The sequence below is a fragment of the Lycium barbarum genome, chromosome 8 (assembly GCF_019175385.1).
Source record: "Lycium barbarum isolate Lr01 chromosome 8, ASM1917538v2, whole genome shotgun sequence".
Classification (NCBI taxonomy): Eukaryota; Viridiplantae; Streptophyta; class Magnoliopsida; order Solanales; family Solanaceae; genus Lycium; species Lycium barbarum.
In genome coordinates, this window is record NC_083344.1 from 108621463 (window position 1) to 108640223 (window position 18761).

Consider the following 18761-nt stretch of genomic DNA (forward strand, 5'->3'; position numbering starts at 1 on the left):
CTATTGTATGGAGATAGGTTCTCATGTGGTGGATGCAATGAGGTTTCTGTTTAGTATGGCAATACATGAAAATTTTGATATACGTATAATAAATTGCTGTCACAATGGCTATATAGACAACGAAAGAAATCTATGAGGGATTTAAATTGTTGTGAAGCATATAAAGGTTTATAAAAATAAAGTTTCAACAAATCTTTATAAGGTTAAAGCGATTCCATTGAGTACCCCAATGGTTGTAATGTCGCATGAGATAAATAAATATCACTCCAACCTCAAGATGAAGAGCTTATTAGTGATGAAACTCCATATCTCAATGCAATTGGGGCACTAATTTGTCCTGTTAATACCCGATCAAATATATATATTTTGCAGTGAGTTGATTGACGAAATTCAGCCCTTCTCCGACAAGAAGACATTGGAATAGTGTTAAACGTATATTCATATATCTTCAAGGAACAACTGATATGGGATTATTCTAATGAATCCAAGCCAGAGATGATCGGTTATGCAAATACATGTTATTTGTTTGATCCACATAAAACTCGATCTCAAACAGACTATCTATTTACTTATGGGGATACAACTATATCATGGCGTTCAACGAAACAAACTCTATCAGTTGCATCTTCAAATCATGCTGAGATAGTAGCCATTCATGAAGCAAACCGAGAGTGTATATGATTGAGATCAATGACTCCATATATTTTGCAGTTATGTGGTCTTTCATTGCAAACGAAGATTCCAACAATATTGTATGAAGATAATGTTGCTTGCATATCTCAATTGAAGAGAGGATACATCAAAGGAGATAGAACAAATCACATTTCACCAAAATTCTTTTTCACACATGATCTTCAACGGAATGGTGAGATAGATGTTCAACGGATCCGGTCGAATGATAATCTTGCAGATATGTTCATAAAAGGATTACCAACATCCACCTTTGAGAAGCTAAGATACAAGATTGGAATGTGTCGTCTCCGAGATATCAAATGATGTTCTTGTCAGGGAGAGTAAAATACGCACTGCACTCATTTTCCCTTAATCAAGGTTTTGTCCCAATCAGATTTTCCTGGAGGCAGCTAGTACTCAATGAGTATTACAAGATGTGTGTACTCTTTTTTCTTCACTAAGAATTTTCCCACCGGATTTTTTCTAGTAAGGTTTTAACGAAACACACTATCTCTCAAATGGACATCTAAGGGGGAGTGTTAAGAATACATTACGTTATGATATGTATCTACATTACGTTTATGGTGGCTGCCCATTTAGTTTCCCAAATATGTTATGTGTTGACACCCAATTTTGTCCCGCTTTTCCTCCAATTAATTTCTTTACGCTTCCTAGTCATTAATAAAGTATTTTTACCTGCTATTATGATTATTACTATTTTACTACTACTATTATATTGGTAATACTATTATCATTACTCTTGTTAATAATAAAATAATAGTATTATTATTAGTGTAGTTACATTAATTATCGTTATCACTATATGTTAGTATTATTTTTTGGTATTATTACCACTAAAATTGTCATTATGCTAATTAATACCATTATAATTGACTTTACTATCACTTCATTAATATTTTATATGATATCTTTAGCTTATAATATTTATATTCGGTTATATAGTGAAATAGCGTGTATGATAATTATGATTATCATATTTATAATATGAAGGAAGCTCCAAAAGAAATCAAATAGAAGAGGAAAATCCCAACAAATTCATCCTATTAAATGACCCAATTAAACTCTCCAGCAGCCCATTTCTTCCCACCACCTGGCCTGCCAATAATGAGCAGCCCACTTACTTTTTAACTTAAAATGAAGTAGGGTTTTAAACCCTTTTCATCTCTAACCAGCAGCCTCCCATCCTCTTCCCTCCTCATTTTGGCAAACACGTGACCTTCATTTTTTTAATGCAGAAGCGGTTTCACCATTTCAATGCAAACTTTGTTCCCTCTTTCTCATATTTTCGAATTCTATCACCTAAAAGCCAAAAACTTCAGTAATATATTGACCCAAATCGCTACAATTTTGAAAAGAAAAGGACGATTTGTTTCAGCCTTTTTCTGTCATATTTTGGATTGTTCTTGAGGAAATTTTGATATTCAAACGGCCATATCTCAAATCCCGCCCAAAAGGTCACAAAAAAAACCATAACCCTAGCCTCTTGTTCCACCTATAAATAGTCTCTTAATGCTCCAGCCGAGAGGAAGTTTTTGAAACCATAAAAAATCTCTCAACTCTTGTCTATCTACTTTGGTTTATTTACAAATTTTAGTTCTCATTTTGTTGGTGGATTATTAGTGGATCTAAGACCTCAAAGCCCCAGTTCATTGCTCCGTAGAAAGGTAAATCCGACTCCATGTCCATTCACCTCCTCCTTTCATTTCAAGTGGTTCTGTTTGCTAAGAAATCCATGTTTTAGAATTTTGTTTTGGTTTGTTTTGATAATAAATGTTCAGAGCATTACTACAATTCTACTTTGGTTCAGTTAATATATATGTTTGAATGTCAAAATAAAATGCTTAAGATTTGCTTACGTAAATCTGACTGCGATCCTTTATTTTTTGTTGTTAAAATACTACTATGTTTTAAAAATCATGCTTTAGGATCTTTGCATAAAAGAATGTGGCTTATGTTTGTTGGTTTATTTAAAATAAACTTGTTTGATTCCTCTGTTGTATTAAAACATGACTGAAGAAGAAGTTGGTCCTTTTCTTAGAAACCATGTCACTTAAAATATTCAGAAGGTAATAGTAATTGTATGCTGTAGAAATCATGTTTGGAATTTTACTTCGTTTGAAGATTTCCAGAAATGTGTAATGTCTTTACATCTAATTTTGAAGTCTTGAGTAATATTGTTCTAATTCAGCCGGGTAGAAATCGCAGTTAGAATTTCTTATTCATTTTGCTCTGAGAATTGGTTCATGACAAAAAGAGAGACAATGTATGATTACGTGTTAAGATTTTTAATTATTTGAACTTGTATGCTTCTTAAACCATCTGAGCATGTATGCCTTGCGGATGTTTTTTTTTTTTTACTTTGAATAATCTTTAAATCATGTCCAGGTTTACTATTAAGAAAGGTTTGATTTCTAATTTCTTTTCTCCTCTTTCTTTGCATGAACACTTTGGAGCAAACATGGAGTCTTAATACGAGACTCTCCCCAACCCGACGATGGAGTCATCACTACCGCCGCATATCCCCGATTAAAATTTTCCCTTGATCCCTTGCACTGTACCAACAGTGAAGGAATAGAGAGTCTTCATTTTTGGCTATCGGATGAAGAAATTTATTAATCATGCTTTACTTATTTTCATTACCATTTAATTACTATTTATCCTTGTGTGCTTAAGACCTTCACTGCTTTCGGTTCATCACATTTAGGACCAAAATAGTAACTTATTTCAATGACTAAGTTCTAACTAAAAGACCTTTAAAATAAACGTTCTAATTAAACCTTTAATTAATTCTGAGTAGTATCTTATCTTTAATAACCAATAACGAGTTTTATTGATTAGTAATGCATGAAATAACCATGAAAAATAGCTTTTGCAGTACATTAGTTTATTTTGTCATTTCAAGACCTTGAAACTAGTTCTTATAATTTAGATGTGGTAATTCTTTTCACCAACTTTGAGTCAAGAATATTTTTAAACAAGTGTTAAGCTTTCTTTGGTCAAAAGCACAAAGTCTAGCTTTATTCGGGAAATGATGTTTTTAAAACCATCACCAACTTTGTTTCAAGTGTATTTTCAAAAGTCATGTCTTTAAATTCAACGGTTGAATTCTTCCTTCTAAACATAACTTGCGTTTTAGCAAATAAAGTTTCATGACCTTCCTACCCTTATTTAATTACTCTAAGTCTGGTCGGTTAACTGTTTTAATACGGATCTTAAAGGGTGCTTAACACCTTCCCTTTAGATTAATTGAACCCTTATCTAGAATCTTAAGTTTAGTAGACTTTAAACGGAGTTAGTATTAAGTAATTGATAGGTGTCCTAAATCACCTCTAAATTAATTAGGTGGCGACTCCTTAAGTTAGTTAATTAAATTAGGAATCACCAATATATTGTACTCTAATTTAACCTAGTTAAAATGGGGTATAACATTATGAATCCATTTATTGTGAGAATATTCCATTCAATGAACTACTAGCATACATGTACCTTATTAATGTATAACTTAAGGCTTGTATCTAACATATGATTTGTATATCCTATAAAAGGGTATTCTTCAACTTTATGGAAGATAGACTTGAAGTGACTTGAACATACTTGAAATAAGAAGAAAAGTTTTCTCCTCCTCTCTACATCATTGTCTACATTTTTTGTTTTATATTGCTCTTATTTTACAACATTGATGATATGTATTAAGATTTTGTTGACGATCTTAATGATTAAGACCTATTCGTATCAAATAAATGCTTAGATATTAATGTAAACAAATGCATTTAATGATCTAAGGTTTGAACCATTAAGATTCAGACCTCAATTAAGTGCAAACAAATGAGGCCTAAGTTTTAACTTAATTTTATGTTCTATGTTGGTCAAATTAATTATTTTAATCAATAAGGTATTTCTACCACACTAAGTTGGCCACAATGACCCAAATTGTGTTAGCATGGTCATTTATGCTATGTTAATGACATTGCTGCCCTTCTCTCCAAATTTCATCTGAATTCGAAAGTTTCTCTCTCATCATTCAATTTTACTTTTTCCCAATACATGGAGATTTCTCAAAAATAATTAATGTTGATATTTTCCCTCCTTTTTGTTGAAATTCTTTTTTTTTTTTCCATCAAAAAACCAAATACCATGTTGAGAAAATTAAGTATTTTTCCAACAATAAAATTGATAAATTTTCTATATTAGATAGATGTAACAAACTTTTAATTCTCAAAATTATTACTTTGAACACAACACACCTATTATGATGAAATAAAAAAAAATCATGTGCTTAATTTTGTTGTTATCTACTGTCAGACTGATGCATAAAAAAATCATATTTTATAAAAATCTGTTACTATTATAATTGAATTTTTCTTGGAATCAATGTTTCATATTAAATTTTCCTTTTATAATAGCATTTTACTTATAACTTACTATTGTGGTAAACTTTTTCGAAAAATTACCTCGGTCACTAAAGCAGGCAAAAAGTATCCGAACAAGTAATGTCATTTATAAAGAGGTTTGACTGTATATTTTTTTAAAAACAAAATGACATAATTTATGTGTACACAATTATAAAACTTAAAAATATATCTATTGAAACTGTCGCCCGCTAGAGTATCATTACCTTCACATCGGCCTAGGATCGAGCTGAGCCCAAATGAGTTAAGTTCAATTGAGCTTCTTACAATTAAAGTTGTCAAAACGGCCTGGCCCAGCCCGTGCGGGCTTTGAAATTTGATGGGCCACATCGGGTTGGCCCACTATTTTAATGGGCTTTAAAACAACACGCCCGACTCGTCAGTACGTGGGCTGCGGGCCTGGCCGGGCCAACCCACATTTTAAAAAAAAATATTTTTTATAATTCTTTTAGTAAAATAACAATCATAAGAAATAAAGTTGATGTTAATGAATTCAAATTAAAATCTACAAAAAGATGATATAAAATTATTAAATTATAGGTGAAACACATAAATAAAATATTATATATAATATAGAAATGTATTACATGGATGAGAATTGAAAAGGAGTAAAATACACATTGCAAGGGATAGGAGGGGAAAAATATAGTACCTCTCTATAACAACATCATCATGTAACAACACTTCCCTATAATAGTTAAGTTTTTTAAGAACCAATTTTTTATGTTATATTTTACTCTATTTATCTATAACAACATTTTATCTATAACAATAACAATCGTCTTGTTAAAAGTATGCTATTTGTAAAATTACACCCCCCCCCCCCCGCGCCCTCTCGATAACAACTATCTTCTTTTTGGTAATATAATAATTAATTATCTTTATAAAAATAGAATATCTATGATTACCAATATCAATTCAAGCGTTGTATCGCCACGAAGAGATTGGAATCTACGAAACAATTTATAATTATAAATTTCTTCCATCAATATTGAATAATTTTCTAGTAGTTTTAAAATGTGTGCCTTAGAACTTAAAATTTTATACATTTAGTTATGAATTTACTGAAATTGTATTAACTTTCTTAAATATTTAGTTAGTGAATACATGGAAAATAGTATATATATATATATATATATATATATATAAAGTGGCACTCGGTAGAACAAGTATTTATCTGGTGCCATTGGCGCAAGCCTCAATGTTCCGCTTGCGATGCCTGAAATTGAATCCCATGGGGGCCACATTTTTATAACTGCTTTGTTTTCTACATTTATTTTGAGAATTACAGGATATTGGTCTTCTTTTCGTACTTTTCCTTATTTCTTCTCTCGTTTTCTATTTTGTTTCTTCTTTTCTTTTCTTTACTTGCTGCTAATTGTTTTTTCCTTATGAGCTCTCCCTTCATTCTTGCTTCTGTTTTATAGATTATACTTTTTCTCTTATGTGATATTTTTCGCATTTCGAAATTCAAAATTTTAATTTTGACGGTGTGTTTGAATATAGAATTTTTAAATTTTTTGAAATAAATTTACATATTTGATAATTACGTAAAACGTACTATAAGTCACAATAAATAATAATTGTTAAATATTTAAAAGGCATATGATAATATTACGGTCAAAGAATAACTCGTTTGACTCTCGAAATCACAACATCATCTACAATGAGTACACTTTCTTCGTCTGTGTTAATTTTTTCATGCACCGCCAAAGTTTCTTCAGTTGCATTCAGGTTTTGTTCGTTTGGGTTCATGTTTTTTTGCTATTGATGTGATCGGTTGTTAATGTGTTCGTTTGAATTCATGTTGGAATAGACGTATACTAAAGTTTATAGGTGACATGTAAAGACTTTTCATTTTCATTTGTGTGAAAACATGGATCATATTTAGTTGCTCAATGTATTTTGGGAATAGGAATGAATCATTGTATTTATTAGTGTGTTTTGGACGAAAATATTGCAAAATCAGATTAAGGGTTATGGTAGTCTTTTCACTAAGTGTAGCCACATTTGAGCCAAATTTGTGTGGCCATTTAGCAACGTTCTATTTTAATTACACCCTCCATTCACTTTTACTTGTCCATTTTTGATTTTACACGTCCCTTAAGAATTAATAAATGAAGTATGTATTTTACTATAATACCCATATTAATTGGTGGATAGTCTCATTGAAGAGAATGATTTGAAAATAAGTAATTAATGTTAAGAGTAAAAGAAGAAGAAAATGTTTGTCTTTCCTTAATATACTAAAGTGAACAAGTAAAAGTGAAAATTTATTTTCAGTATAGTGGACAAGTAAAAGTGATGGATAGTGAGGAATGCTTATGTGTTTGGAATATTGAAATACATGTTTGGGAGTTAAATTAGAAGGAACAAGAAGAGTTGGAAGACAACACAAAGCTTGGACTAGATATTACAACAAGTAAGTGAAATAATATTTAACTTTGAAAGAGTACGGTTCTAAATAAAGGAGAAACTAGATGGTTAAAGTAAATTATAGTACTTGAAGTCTAAATTCCAAAGGTTCAAGCGGTTCGTTTGAATTTTTCTACACAAATTTGTGACCATTTTACAAAGGCCAATTCGCACGAATGCCCTATCTTGGGAGTGATCTTTCATTTTTTGCCCCTAAAATCACTGGTCTTTAATTTTTTTCTTCGGCACTTTAAGTAACAAAAAAGTGATCGAAAGCTAAATAATGACACAACATTGAGGGATAATTTGCACAATTGTCCTTATTCGGGGGTGGTCTTTAATTTTTCCCCTCAAATTGCTGGTTTTTAATTTTTTCCCTTCGCCTAATATCTCGAGATTCTGTGTTTGAATCGCGATTTTTTTTCTTTTACTGAGCGAGAATTTAACCCCAAAATTTTAAAATATTTTCAATCACTTTTTCAAGTGAAAGACAAAAATTAAAGACCAGCAACTTAAGGAACAAAAATTAAAGACCAGCGCGTTTGAAGGCCAATCCGCACCAAAAAAAAAAGAAGATTGAGTACCGTGAACCTCAGCCAAAGTTTTGATTTATGCAATGAAAGCCCAATTGATAATTGGAATGGGTTAAGTTGGGCCCCCGTATTGGTGGTGGGAGTTTCATTTGGATATCCCAGTTTTCCCCAACACACACAAGAGGATATTCATCATTTCCGATCCCTCTGTTTTACTGTCCCCAATAAAGACAAAACTGCTGTTTTAGCTGTTGGGCTTTTATTATTTTCTCTTAGCTCAGCTCTTCTACATTTCTGTTACTCTTGTTTGAATGAGATCCACAATGTCAATTAGGGTTTTCTCTGTTTTCCTGACTATCCTTCTCTTCTCTTCATCGTTTCTTCAAGGTTCGTCCCAGATCTCTCCTATGTATACATATATCTATACTTGTTACATGCAAAGGAACATTGCGGTTTTTTTTGTTAATTTTTTGGTTTGTGCTATTATTTTTTGTGTGATCTTTGAAATTGAGATTCACTTCGATGCAATCGAGGTTTCTTTTTACTACTCCAATTTATGTGAAACTTTGTCAGATTTCGAGATTCAAACAACTTTTCTTTGACTGTAATTTTTTCATAAATATTTTGAATTGTCAATCATCGTGACTTTAAGTAAGTTTTCAAATATGTAAATTTTATCTCGAAAAACTTGGAGATACACAGTCAAAATTAAACAGGTTTGACTCTCGATATCCGCATAAGTCGGATTCCTCTTCATCATTACAGTTTTTGTGTCTTTCAGCTTTATCCAATTATCTTATGTGTGATATTTGAAATTGAGATTCAATCGATGCTATCGAGGTTTCTTTTTATTCTTCAAAGTTGTACATATATACTCATTCTTTGTGTCTTTTTTAGCGTTATGCAATAATCTTTTGTGTGATCTTTGAAATCGAGATTCAATTCGATGCTATCGAGGTTTCTTTTTACTTAAGTATTTTGAGATTCAAACTAGTCTTTCTTTGACAGTAACTTTTTATCTCTTAAATATTTTGAATTACCAAGAATTGTGACTTAGAGCCTGTTTGGATGGGCTTAAAATAAGCAGCTTATAAGCTGGAAAAAAAATAAGTTGGGGTAGGCTAACTTATTTTCTTTGCCTTATAAGCTGTTTTCAACTTATAAGCTGCTTTAGATAAGCTAAGCCAAATGGGCTCAATTATTTTTTTAGGCTTATTTTATGCATAAAATGACTTTAAGCTGGCCAGCCAAACACTCAAAAAAGTTGAAAATAGCTTATAAGCAACTTCTAAGCCAATCCAATTAGACCTTTTTATGTAGTTTCCAAATATGTAAATTTTATATTAAAAAACTCAAAGATTCCATGCTTGAATTCAGGATCAAAATTAAACTGTTTGAACTATTATTTCTTTAATTTCGTTTTGGTTTTGTTTCTTATGGTGTTGGTATTCTCCACAGTTGCTAGATGTCAATCCGATCCTGAAACAGAAGTGGTAGAAGGCACTGGAGAAGCAGGAGATCTTGGAATTGTTAATGATGATGTCCAAGATTTTGGCAGTGAAAGTTTTAGTCCCGCACCTGGGATTGAGACAGTTTGTGTTTTCCCCAAAAACCCTTTTAAGGGTAATATATCTGTTTCTGTTTTATATCTTTATTGTTTGTTCCTTGTTTTGCTTAAATTGCACTAATAGTTAAAGAATTGCATCTCTCAAATCACGTTTCTTCGTCTTTGCAGTAGTGGCAGCTGGCGAGGAAAGTGAGCTGTTAGTTGGAATGAAAAATGATGGTAATCCTTTGTGTTTCGGTGTATTTCTCCTCCCCTTCTAGTGCTTAATTTTAGTGATTCATTTCCCAATTTTGGGTGCCTATAACAGGGGATTCAAGTTTGAATATCATTGCAATCCAAGCCAGTATTCACCTTCCTTTTGATCACCGCTATTTGGTTCAAAATCTGTCTGTACAGGTAATTGTTTGGGTTTTTTTGGTATCAGGCTGCACTCTGTTTATTCCGTAAGATTTGTGGTATATTATGCCCTTTAAGCTGAAAAGAAAAGCTTTTTATCTCAAATTTATTTACTTGTTATTTTGGTTCTTTAACCTGGAAATTACATATTTTCATATTCACTTAGTTTTGAATTCTTCTGGTCATATTCAATCTATTAAGGTTTCTCCATTTTGACTTTTAAACTTAAGGTTAGCAGTTTCCTATTTACTTAAAGTTTCATGCACTTGCTTGCAGCAATCTAATTGTCAAGCAAGTGGTTGTCAGGGTTCTTAACTTTTCTCGTTTTAGCATATGGGTTGCTTTGTTTATGTCTTCAAAATTGGTGGTTAGAAGCTTTGAACAGTTAGTGCTATGTTAATGGACTTTGGTTTATGTATATGAAAAATGTTAATGGATTTTGGTTATGTTAATGAGCAGATCATTTTCAGTTTTACAATGTGAAAAATGGAAAAAATAAGTTAACATTATGTATATGAAAATATCCAAATTTCAAGAATGACGACAACACCAACAAACAACAACAACAATATACCCAGTAAATTCCCACAATGTGGGGTCGGGAGGGGGGGAGGGTAGAGGCTGTTTCCGAAAGACCCTCGGCTCAAGAGAGAACAGGACAAAAGGTTAGACAAGCATAACAAAACAATATGAAAACTAGAAGCAACAAAAGCGAGAGAGTCATGATAAACAGTAGCTACCATAAATAAATAAGATGTCGAAGTACCAGACCCAACAATATAGGCAGAAATCAGATGGCAATAAACGAATGAGCAAACTACAATTACTAGGACGAAAGAAGTAAGCGAGACTACCTTCTATCCTAATCTGAGTCCTCCACAACCTCCTATCTAAGGTCATGTCCTCGGTAAGCTGAAAGTGCGCCATGTCCTGTCTAATCACCTCTCGCCAATACTTCTTTGGTCTACCTCTACCTCTCCTGAAACCATCCATAGCCAACCTTTCACACCTCCGCACTGGGGCATCTGTGTCTCTCCTCTTGACATGTCCAAACCATCTCAGTCTCGCTTCCCGCATCTTGTCCTCCACCGATGCCACTCCCACCTTGCTCCGGATATCTTCCTTCATTCCTAATCCTATCCTTCCTAGTGTGCCCACACATCCACCGCAGCATTCGCATTTCCGCGACTTTCATCTTCTGGACGTGAGAGTTCTTGACTGGCCAACACTTCGCCCCGTACAACAAAGTCGGTAACTTATTGCTCTAAGCCACTAACTTATAAAAAAATCAGATCACCATGACTACAAACTTCACCCGAAATTTACAATCCGCTATTTCTGCGAAGTTCAAGTTTTACGAAATATTACGGGAAATACACCCGAAACTGAAAACTTAGTTATATATTATCTGTTAGAAATGGATATATAAGATATATACTTGCTAAAGGTTCAGAAGTTGAGATTAGTGTTTCATGGACTGCATTTTGTTGATTGTATAGTGCGTGTTGCCTGTTTTTCAAGTTGCACTAAGTTCAGTTGCCACTAATCCATCCCTGAATCAATATAGAATTGGAGTTAATAGTTGCTAGAATGAGCTCCTCCTATGAAGCTTAGAGATGTGCTTTTGGCGATAGTTGTGGCTAAATCAATTTTGTTGGTACATATCATTCAATATGACTGTTATTTTAAGGTGAGCAAGTTGAGACCAATAAGCCTCCCCCTCCCCCAGGTGGAAAAGCAAGGATAAGGTTAGCCGGTTAGTTGCCAGTTGAATCGAGAAATCCATTGTATGCACAAGGCATACAAAACTCAATCTTCTCATGATTGAAACAATTTTTTTCCATTTTTGTTTCCGTCTTATTTTTAAATTTCCACATAGCATGGAGCTCAAAAACATATTGTAAAGTTTCAAAATGACTAGTCTTAGGATATAATTTTAGGTTTATCATTAGTCTTCTATATATTACTGGAATTTATAAGTTTTTTAAGTTATGCAAATGGTAAATTATCTGAGAAGAGAATATATCATTTTAAGATTGCCTTGAAAAAAAAAGGGCTGACCGGTGCAGAAAGCATCCTGTGTTAGCAGGGTCCAGGGAAGGGCTGCACTTCGAGGGGTGTGATGTAGAAAGCCTACCCTACCTACCCTAATTGAGTTCAAAGTGATCCTTATCAAAAAAACAAATTGCGTTAAAAGTGATGTGAAAAATTTACTTTTCACAAGGGAAGCGATTGCGTATGTATGCTCTATAGGATGAATATTCTGGTGATTTCATTGTTAATTAAGAATTCCTGTTCAAATAGGTCTTCTATTTCATGCTATTTTACTATGATTTGGGTTAGAGACTTTGCTAATTTGGTATCTTGTTCCATTTCCTAGGCTTTTAACAATGCTACAGTTCCAACTTCAGCTCAGGCCACTTTCCCGTATATATTTGCTGTCAGCAAATTTATGCAGGTTGGTTGCTTGCCAACCATTTGTACTGCTTCTCTCTTTTACTATCTGCTTATTTTCACACTTACTTTGCTTGCACTTGAATGCTGCTGTTGTTTCTTAGGCTGAATAGCTTTTTTCTTAATGTTACAGCCTGGAAGTTTTGATCTTGTTGGCACTATTGTTTATGAGATAGACCAGAACCCCTATCAAAGTACATTCTACAATGGCACTATTGAAGTGACTGAGCCTGGTGGTCTTCTCAGTGTTGAGTCTGTTTTCTTGTTTTGTCTTGGAATTACCCTTCTTGGCCTGCTTGGATTCTGGATTCGTGGTCAGCTACAAAATCTCTCAAAGGTGATTAAATATACTCTTTATATGCACCTTGCGAGGGCAGAAGAATATTGCTAGTGCATCTGAAATTGTGTGGATCGTTAAATACATGTGGTGGGCATCATTGAATGGCCTCATTCATGATTAGGGTTATCATTTTTAGCTCTTACACCACCGTCGTCCTAACATGGTAGGATAATTTAGAATCTGGTACCGACTGGGACTTGATATGGTGGTGACAGTTGGACATATTTGTACATTTAAGGGCATTACTATAAGAGCACGACATGCTAGGTCGAGCAGCAGAGCCATGTAAAGATTCTGTATATTAAATATATGAGGGTTTATCTATAGGGTCCAGAGAGTCTTATTGTAAATGTATCTGTTTAGTGTGATTAGTGTATATTGCACTTCTGGTGGTCCTTTTCCTTCTAACCCTTTCTTTTCTTTCGTTGATCTATGTACAGAAATCTAAGAGAGCACCAAAGGCAAAGGTTGAAGTTGGAACAGCAACAACAGATGCATCCACAGATGAATGGCTTGAGGTTTGTGGTTTCTTTTACTGTTGGAAATGTTTTGTTGTCTAGTTAATTAAAATCATGTTAAAATGATTTCTATTTTATATTTGGACTTGGGTATGAAGAGTTGTCGATCTTCTTTTTGTGTGTTTTATGCAGGGAACTGCATATACTCAATCACTGTCCAACAAGTCGAAGAAGAAGAAGTGAATGGCTTGAACTTTCTGATGTACGAAGCATTATGATGAGTCTAAAGTCCCGAGTTAGCTTTTGAATAGTTCAAAACATGAAATAGGTTTTAAAAATTAGAATCGATGACCTTCTCCACTGTTGTAGCATGAGGGAAAACGTATCAGCCATGTCTTTTTAGTGCCAACTGACTTGTAGTTGGAGGTGGCAAAGACAATTTTGTCTAACACATTCTCATTTTTTTTTTATAAAATATTTATTGTTTTTCTCGGTAGATAGATTTGGCCAGCTGAAGGTTCTTGTGGCCTTGTTTGAGTATGGAGACTCCTTTCCCCTTGATCTAATCTTTAGAGGAAATAGTGAGAACTCAGTGTGCGTACTTGTCAACAAACAAGAATGTACAACTCTGAAAGTAGGGGACACAAATATTGTTACGTTAACCTACTCGACTTTAGGTGGATAAAAATCACATTATTACATTTGATAGCAGGAGTTGCTTCAGTAATATTATGGCACCTGCTTGGCCAAAGAAAGGATTTAAATTTTTGTTGTTGCTGGATGTAATAGATTTGTGGATCTTTAGAAGCATATAGGCATTACATGCCTGCCAAAATGCCTAAGCATTCAATAACAGGGTCGAAGTGTAAGCGGTGTTAGTAGTGGTAGAGAAACTAAATGAAGAACAAAAGCAGGTACTCACAAGGTAAAGTTTACGGACCTAACCTAACTCATACAATGCTACGCTGCACCAGTTCATTGGTTTGGAAGAGAATTGAGAAGCTGATGATTTCAGTTGAAAAATATTATAGCAGTAGTAACTTAGTAAGTAATAGTTATAAGCAATAATTCAAGTTTCTACAGACTGTAGAAGTGTATACGCTAAACATTTTAATGACTGCAAAAAAGCTACTTTAAGAAAATATATTTCCTTCACTTGGAGACACTCATAATAGTATGAACTACTTAGGTTCAGCGCTGACAATTTTTATCCACTTAAAGAGCCTTAGACTTGATTTCAGGCAACACATTTTCTCTTTTTTAATCGTTATTTTGGAATCTTCTGATGCTATCCATTAGTACAAAATTATAGAAATGGTAAGCCAGGGCCATGCAAAGCTGCACTGGATGTGATTTATCTGTAGGAGGATGAGGAATATGCTACGATTCAAGATTTAATACTTATAGGTTAAATTTTTCAAGTTTTTTGGCAACCGAATATATTTTTAAAGTTATGGGTTCATATCTACTGTTTATTATAATGTTAATAAATTTTTATACAAATTTATACTGTACGTCGAAAGTGTTGGGTTCATATGAACCCAATATCCTAAAGCTACATATGCCCCTGGCTAGAACACGTTAGCTAACATTTTCATCAATTGGTCAAGAGCACCTTTTGAAATTGGAATCCCTACAAGAAGGTGGGTTGAAAGTTTAGGAGTCTTAAATGCAAGATTAATATGCATGATGATATCAGCATGCCCGTCCATAATTTTGAAGTTAGTAGCAAGAAAAAATAGTTGAGAAATGTAAATCGATTTATGAGAGTGTGAGAAGACAAATAATTCTCATTTCATGAAAATGCAAATCATGACATAGGTTCCTGTTCTGTTTAGTAAAGTACTAGTATATACTTTATGACTGAAAAATTGCTATTCAAAGTCAGGAGGTATCTGGCTCGGTAATAGAGTGCCACACTCACAAAAATGCAAATCAGGCACATTAACTGGAGTGCTAATTAAGGGTGTTTCTGTTTCGGTTTGAATCCGTTTTTATTTGCAAAAAAAAAAAAAAAAAAAAAAAAAAAAAAAGATCAAACCAACTATGTCAGTTAATTGATTCCACGGTCTTTGTTGAACACCCCAAATGGCAATTTTGTTATCACTGGACATTGTTAAAACTAGTCAAAAGTTCACATCTAACTCTGGATTTTAGCAAGATTGACATAAATGAGAGCCGCTAAATAGGTTTAGTGATAGTAAACGGACGAGGTTTGCAGTTGGATGATAGCTCATTGAATGAGGATAATGGCTTTTTATTAAACAGATATGCTAAACCACCACCCACATTAGTTAATTCTTCTTAACTTGTGCTTGAAACCCCTTCCAAACATTCCAAAATAAGTCATAAAAATCTATCATTTTTTGTACTATAAATACCCTTTAGCATCTGAAACAACATACTCAGCAACACCAAAGTTTTTTTTTTCCCATTTTGGCAAAGAACTCGTTTGCCTGTTAGCATAGTGATCCAATGGGGCTTCAGTCCCTTTGTGACAGAGTCCTTATTGGATTCTATGTTTCTTTAATATTACTGTTTGCTGTGAGCTTTTGCTATGCTGATGATAAGACTATCCAGGTTGTTGGAATTGGAGAATGTGCCGATTGCAAAGAGAGTAACATAAAGACCATTCATGCCTTTTCAGGTACTTTCATTTTTTATTTTTATAAAACATTTTTCAAGAAGCATATTGTTATAACCACGGACAACCTCTTTCAGAAATGCATGATAAGGTTGCGTACAATAAATCTAAAGTGGTCCTGACCTTTTTTGAACTTTGTGAATAACAGGAGCTTAGTGTACCTGATTGCCTTTATTTAACGGTTTTAACCAAGGGTAGATGCACCATCTGAGGCTTGGTGTTATATATAAAACCTGAATAATGTTGACAAATGTACATTAATCCTAAATTCACACTCATTGTCACAAAGAGGAAAGGATGAGTATAGTACTCCAAATTCATCATTTAAAATTCTGGATCTACCTCTAACCATAACGATACTTGCTTTCAGGGCTTCGTGTAACTATTGATTGCAAGGCTGGAAATGGAAAATTCAAAACAAGGGGTGAAGGACAACTTGACAAAGACGGAAAGTTCGTGGTCTCACTTCCTAAAGAGATGGTGAAAGATGGAAAATTGAAGGAAGACTGCTATGCACAACTCCATAGTGCATCTGCTGCACCATGTCCAGCACACAATGGCATAGAAGCCTCCAAGATTGTGTTCACCAAATCTGGAAATAATGATGAAAACCACACATTAAAACCAGCTGGAAATCTAAAATTTTCAACAGCCTTGTGCACCTCTAAGTTCTTCTTCTTTCACCACTTCAAGCATCCACTATTCCCTCCCATTGACAAAAAGCCACTTCCACCAATTCCTATTTACAAGCCAAAGCCACCAGTATTCAAGATACCTCCAATTCCAATTTACAAGCCAATACCAAAGCCACCTCTACCTCCAATTCCAATCTACAAGCCAATCCCACCATTCTTGAAAAAACCATGGCCACCCCTTTTCCCTAAAGTCCCTATTATGCAACCCAAGCTTCCTCCATTTGACTTTCACCACCCATTGTTCCCACCTTCTATTGCTCATCCATAGGAGGGCTTTAAAAGAATTCTTCTGAAATAGGGGGATTCAGGATTTCGAAGTAGTTGGTTCGCCTCTTAATGTATGAATGTACTTTAAAGTCGTTCAATAAAACTTCTATTTACATATATAGTTCGACTCCAAAACAAAAAATGTGCATGTACCATTGCATATGTGTTGAAATCAATGTGTCACGTGCAATCTTGCTATTTCTCACTTAAGTTTGACGTTATAATAATTCAAGGATGAGAGATAGGGCAAAATGGAAAAACAAAAACAAAAAAAGGGATCCAGATAGTTAATGGAATGGTGAATTAATAGAAATGTGTTTGGTTTATCTAGTTATATGTTCATGCAGATATTTGAACATCCTAAAGTAAATTATGCCTCCGTTGGAAAATATGGTTGTATATCCGTAAGCTAGTATATATGGCAATGAAGGGATCCACTCTTTCTTTCTTGTTCCTCTTTATTTTATTTTAATAACTTCTTTTTTTTTCTTTTGTTCTTTTACAACAAATTAACAATCAAACTAAATATTATATTTACTCAAAATAACAACATAGTACAATAGGCAACAACTGTCCAAACAAGCTTTTAACAATCAGTGGTTTCAAGCATATTTTGTTGGACATCATGGACCTGATGAACCAAAAATCTCATTGCCACCACAGCAACACTGGTTTATACCTTAAAAAAACCCCTAAACTATTCACGTTTTGTCAGTTTAATACTTACAGGGAATTGCTATCATCCCCATGAACTATAACATTTTTATTTAAAACCCCCATACAATGAATGATATGGAGAGTGGTCTCACTCTCTTTATAGTGTGCGAGATATAGAAAGTAGGCCAAAAAATAAAACATTTCTGTGGATTGTGGCATAATGTTATAGATGGATTTTTTTTTTTTTGCCAATTTTCTATCTCCACACACTACAAAGAGATTGAAACCATTCTCCATTTCATTTGGCAATGCATGAAGAGTTTTTAGATAGTAAATGTTTATAGTTCAGAGGGTAAGTATTAAACGACAAAACGTGGACAGTTTATGAGGAGTTTTTAGTTATTAACACAATTTAAATCAGTATTAGTAGAGACCAAAACCATATGTCTGGTTATTGAGTCATTCTGTGAAAACTGGTCAATAGATAATTTGAATCATTCAAAGTATCTCGATTATATGTCAATATCACTTAAAGAAAAGAATTTAAATTATGACCCCTTACTTTTATTCCCCTAAAACTATTTAACCTTCTTACCCATTGTAGCTTTTGTATGTAATTGTCTCTTTTTTCTTCTTTTCTTTTTTATTTCTCTACTTCTTATCTTCTTTACTTTTTTTTTTCATTTTTTTTTCTTTTTACTCATTTTTGTTCATTTATTTCTTTCCCAAATCATACTCTTTTTTTTTTCCACCATAATTTGATTTCATATTTACTTCTAGCTCCTTTATTTTTATTTTTTCAAATTTTTTCTTTAGTTTTTTTTTTCATAATCTAATTCTATCTTTTGGCTCTTTTTATTTTTTATATCAATAAGAAGAATAATTGATATATTATTTTTTAAATTTTCTATATCTCAAAAAATAACATATTTTAGCATATAGTATACCAAATCAGTAGCAGTTGAAGTCTACTATTGCAGTATTCGATGATACCCACGTGGTATATATCATTCCTTCAAGAAAAACACTAGTCCTCTAGGATACCCACATGGTATATATTATATACAAATAAGATATCATAGAATGTTGGATCATTCCTTAAAAAATAAGATTAAAGTTCACCCACATATCCTATATCTCACTTATAAATTCAATTGATTACCCAAATTCGAAGTAAACAATTATTATTTTTGAAAGAAAAAAAAAGACAACACAAAAAAAAAAAAAAAAAAA

At 33.3% G+C, this 18761-nt stretch overlaps 2 protein-coding genes across 3 annotated transcripts; both read left to right on the top strand.

Moving 5' to 3' along the window:
* The first annotated feature begins 8236 nt into the window (after window positions 1–8236).
* Window positions 8237–13761, top strand: LOC132606617 (translocon-associated protein subunit alpha-like). Of its 2 annotated transcripts, XM_060320195.1 has the most exons (8): window positions 8240–8437; window positions 9509–9673; window positions 9786–9836; window positions 9925–10013; window positions 12394–12471; window positions 12601–12804; window positions 13248–13325; window positions 13458–13761. In XM_060320195.1, the coding sequence occupies exons 1-8, from the start codon at window positions 8362–8364 to the stop codon at window positions 13506–13508; spliced, it is 792 nt and encodes a 263-aa protein (XP_060176178.1). In that variant the 5' UTR covers window positions 8240–8361; the 3' UTR covers window positions 13509–13761. The 2 variants fall into 2 exon arrangements, with proteins under 2 accessions (XP_060176179.1, XP_060176178.1); XM_060320196.1 differs by lacking the exon at window positions 12394–12471 and having other exon boundaries at window positions 8237–8437.
* A 1901-nt stretch (window positions 13762–15662) lies between these two features.
* Window positions 15663–16988, top strand: LOC132606618 (proline-rich protein 4). The gene is made up of 2 exons (XM_060320197.1): window positions 15663–15912; window positions 16280–16988. Exons 1-2 carry the CDS (start codon window positions 15741–15743, stop codon window positions 16870–16872), a joined length of 765 nt encoding a protein of 254 aa, XP_060176180.1. The 5' UTR covers window positions 15663–15740; the 3' UTR covers window positions 16873–16988.
* Window positions 16989–18761: the final 1773 nt, after the last annotated feature.

Bases quoted from the DNA above. Each gene is read 5' to 3' on its own strand.
- LOC132606617 (XM_060320195.1), top strand. From the start codon at position 8,362: ATGAGATCCACAATGTCAATTAGGGTTTTCTCTGTTTTCCTGACTATC. The intron at 9,674-9,785 runs GTAATATATCTG...TCGTCTTTGCAG, and splicing joins CCCCAAAAACCCTTTTAAGG to TAGTGGCAGCTGGCGAGGAA. The intron at 9,837-9,924 runs GTAATCCTTTGT...TGCCTATAACAG, and splicing joins AGTTGGAATGAAAAATGATG to GGGATTCAAGTTTGAATATC.
- LOC132606618 (XM_060320197.1), top strand. From the start codon at position 15,741: ATGGGGCTTCAGTCCCTTTGTGACAGAGTCCTTATTGGATTCTATGTT. The intron at 15,913-16,279 runs GTACTTTCATTT...ACTTGCTTTCAG, and splicing joins GACCATTCATGCCTTTTCAG to GGCTTCGTGTAACTATTGAT.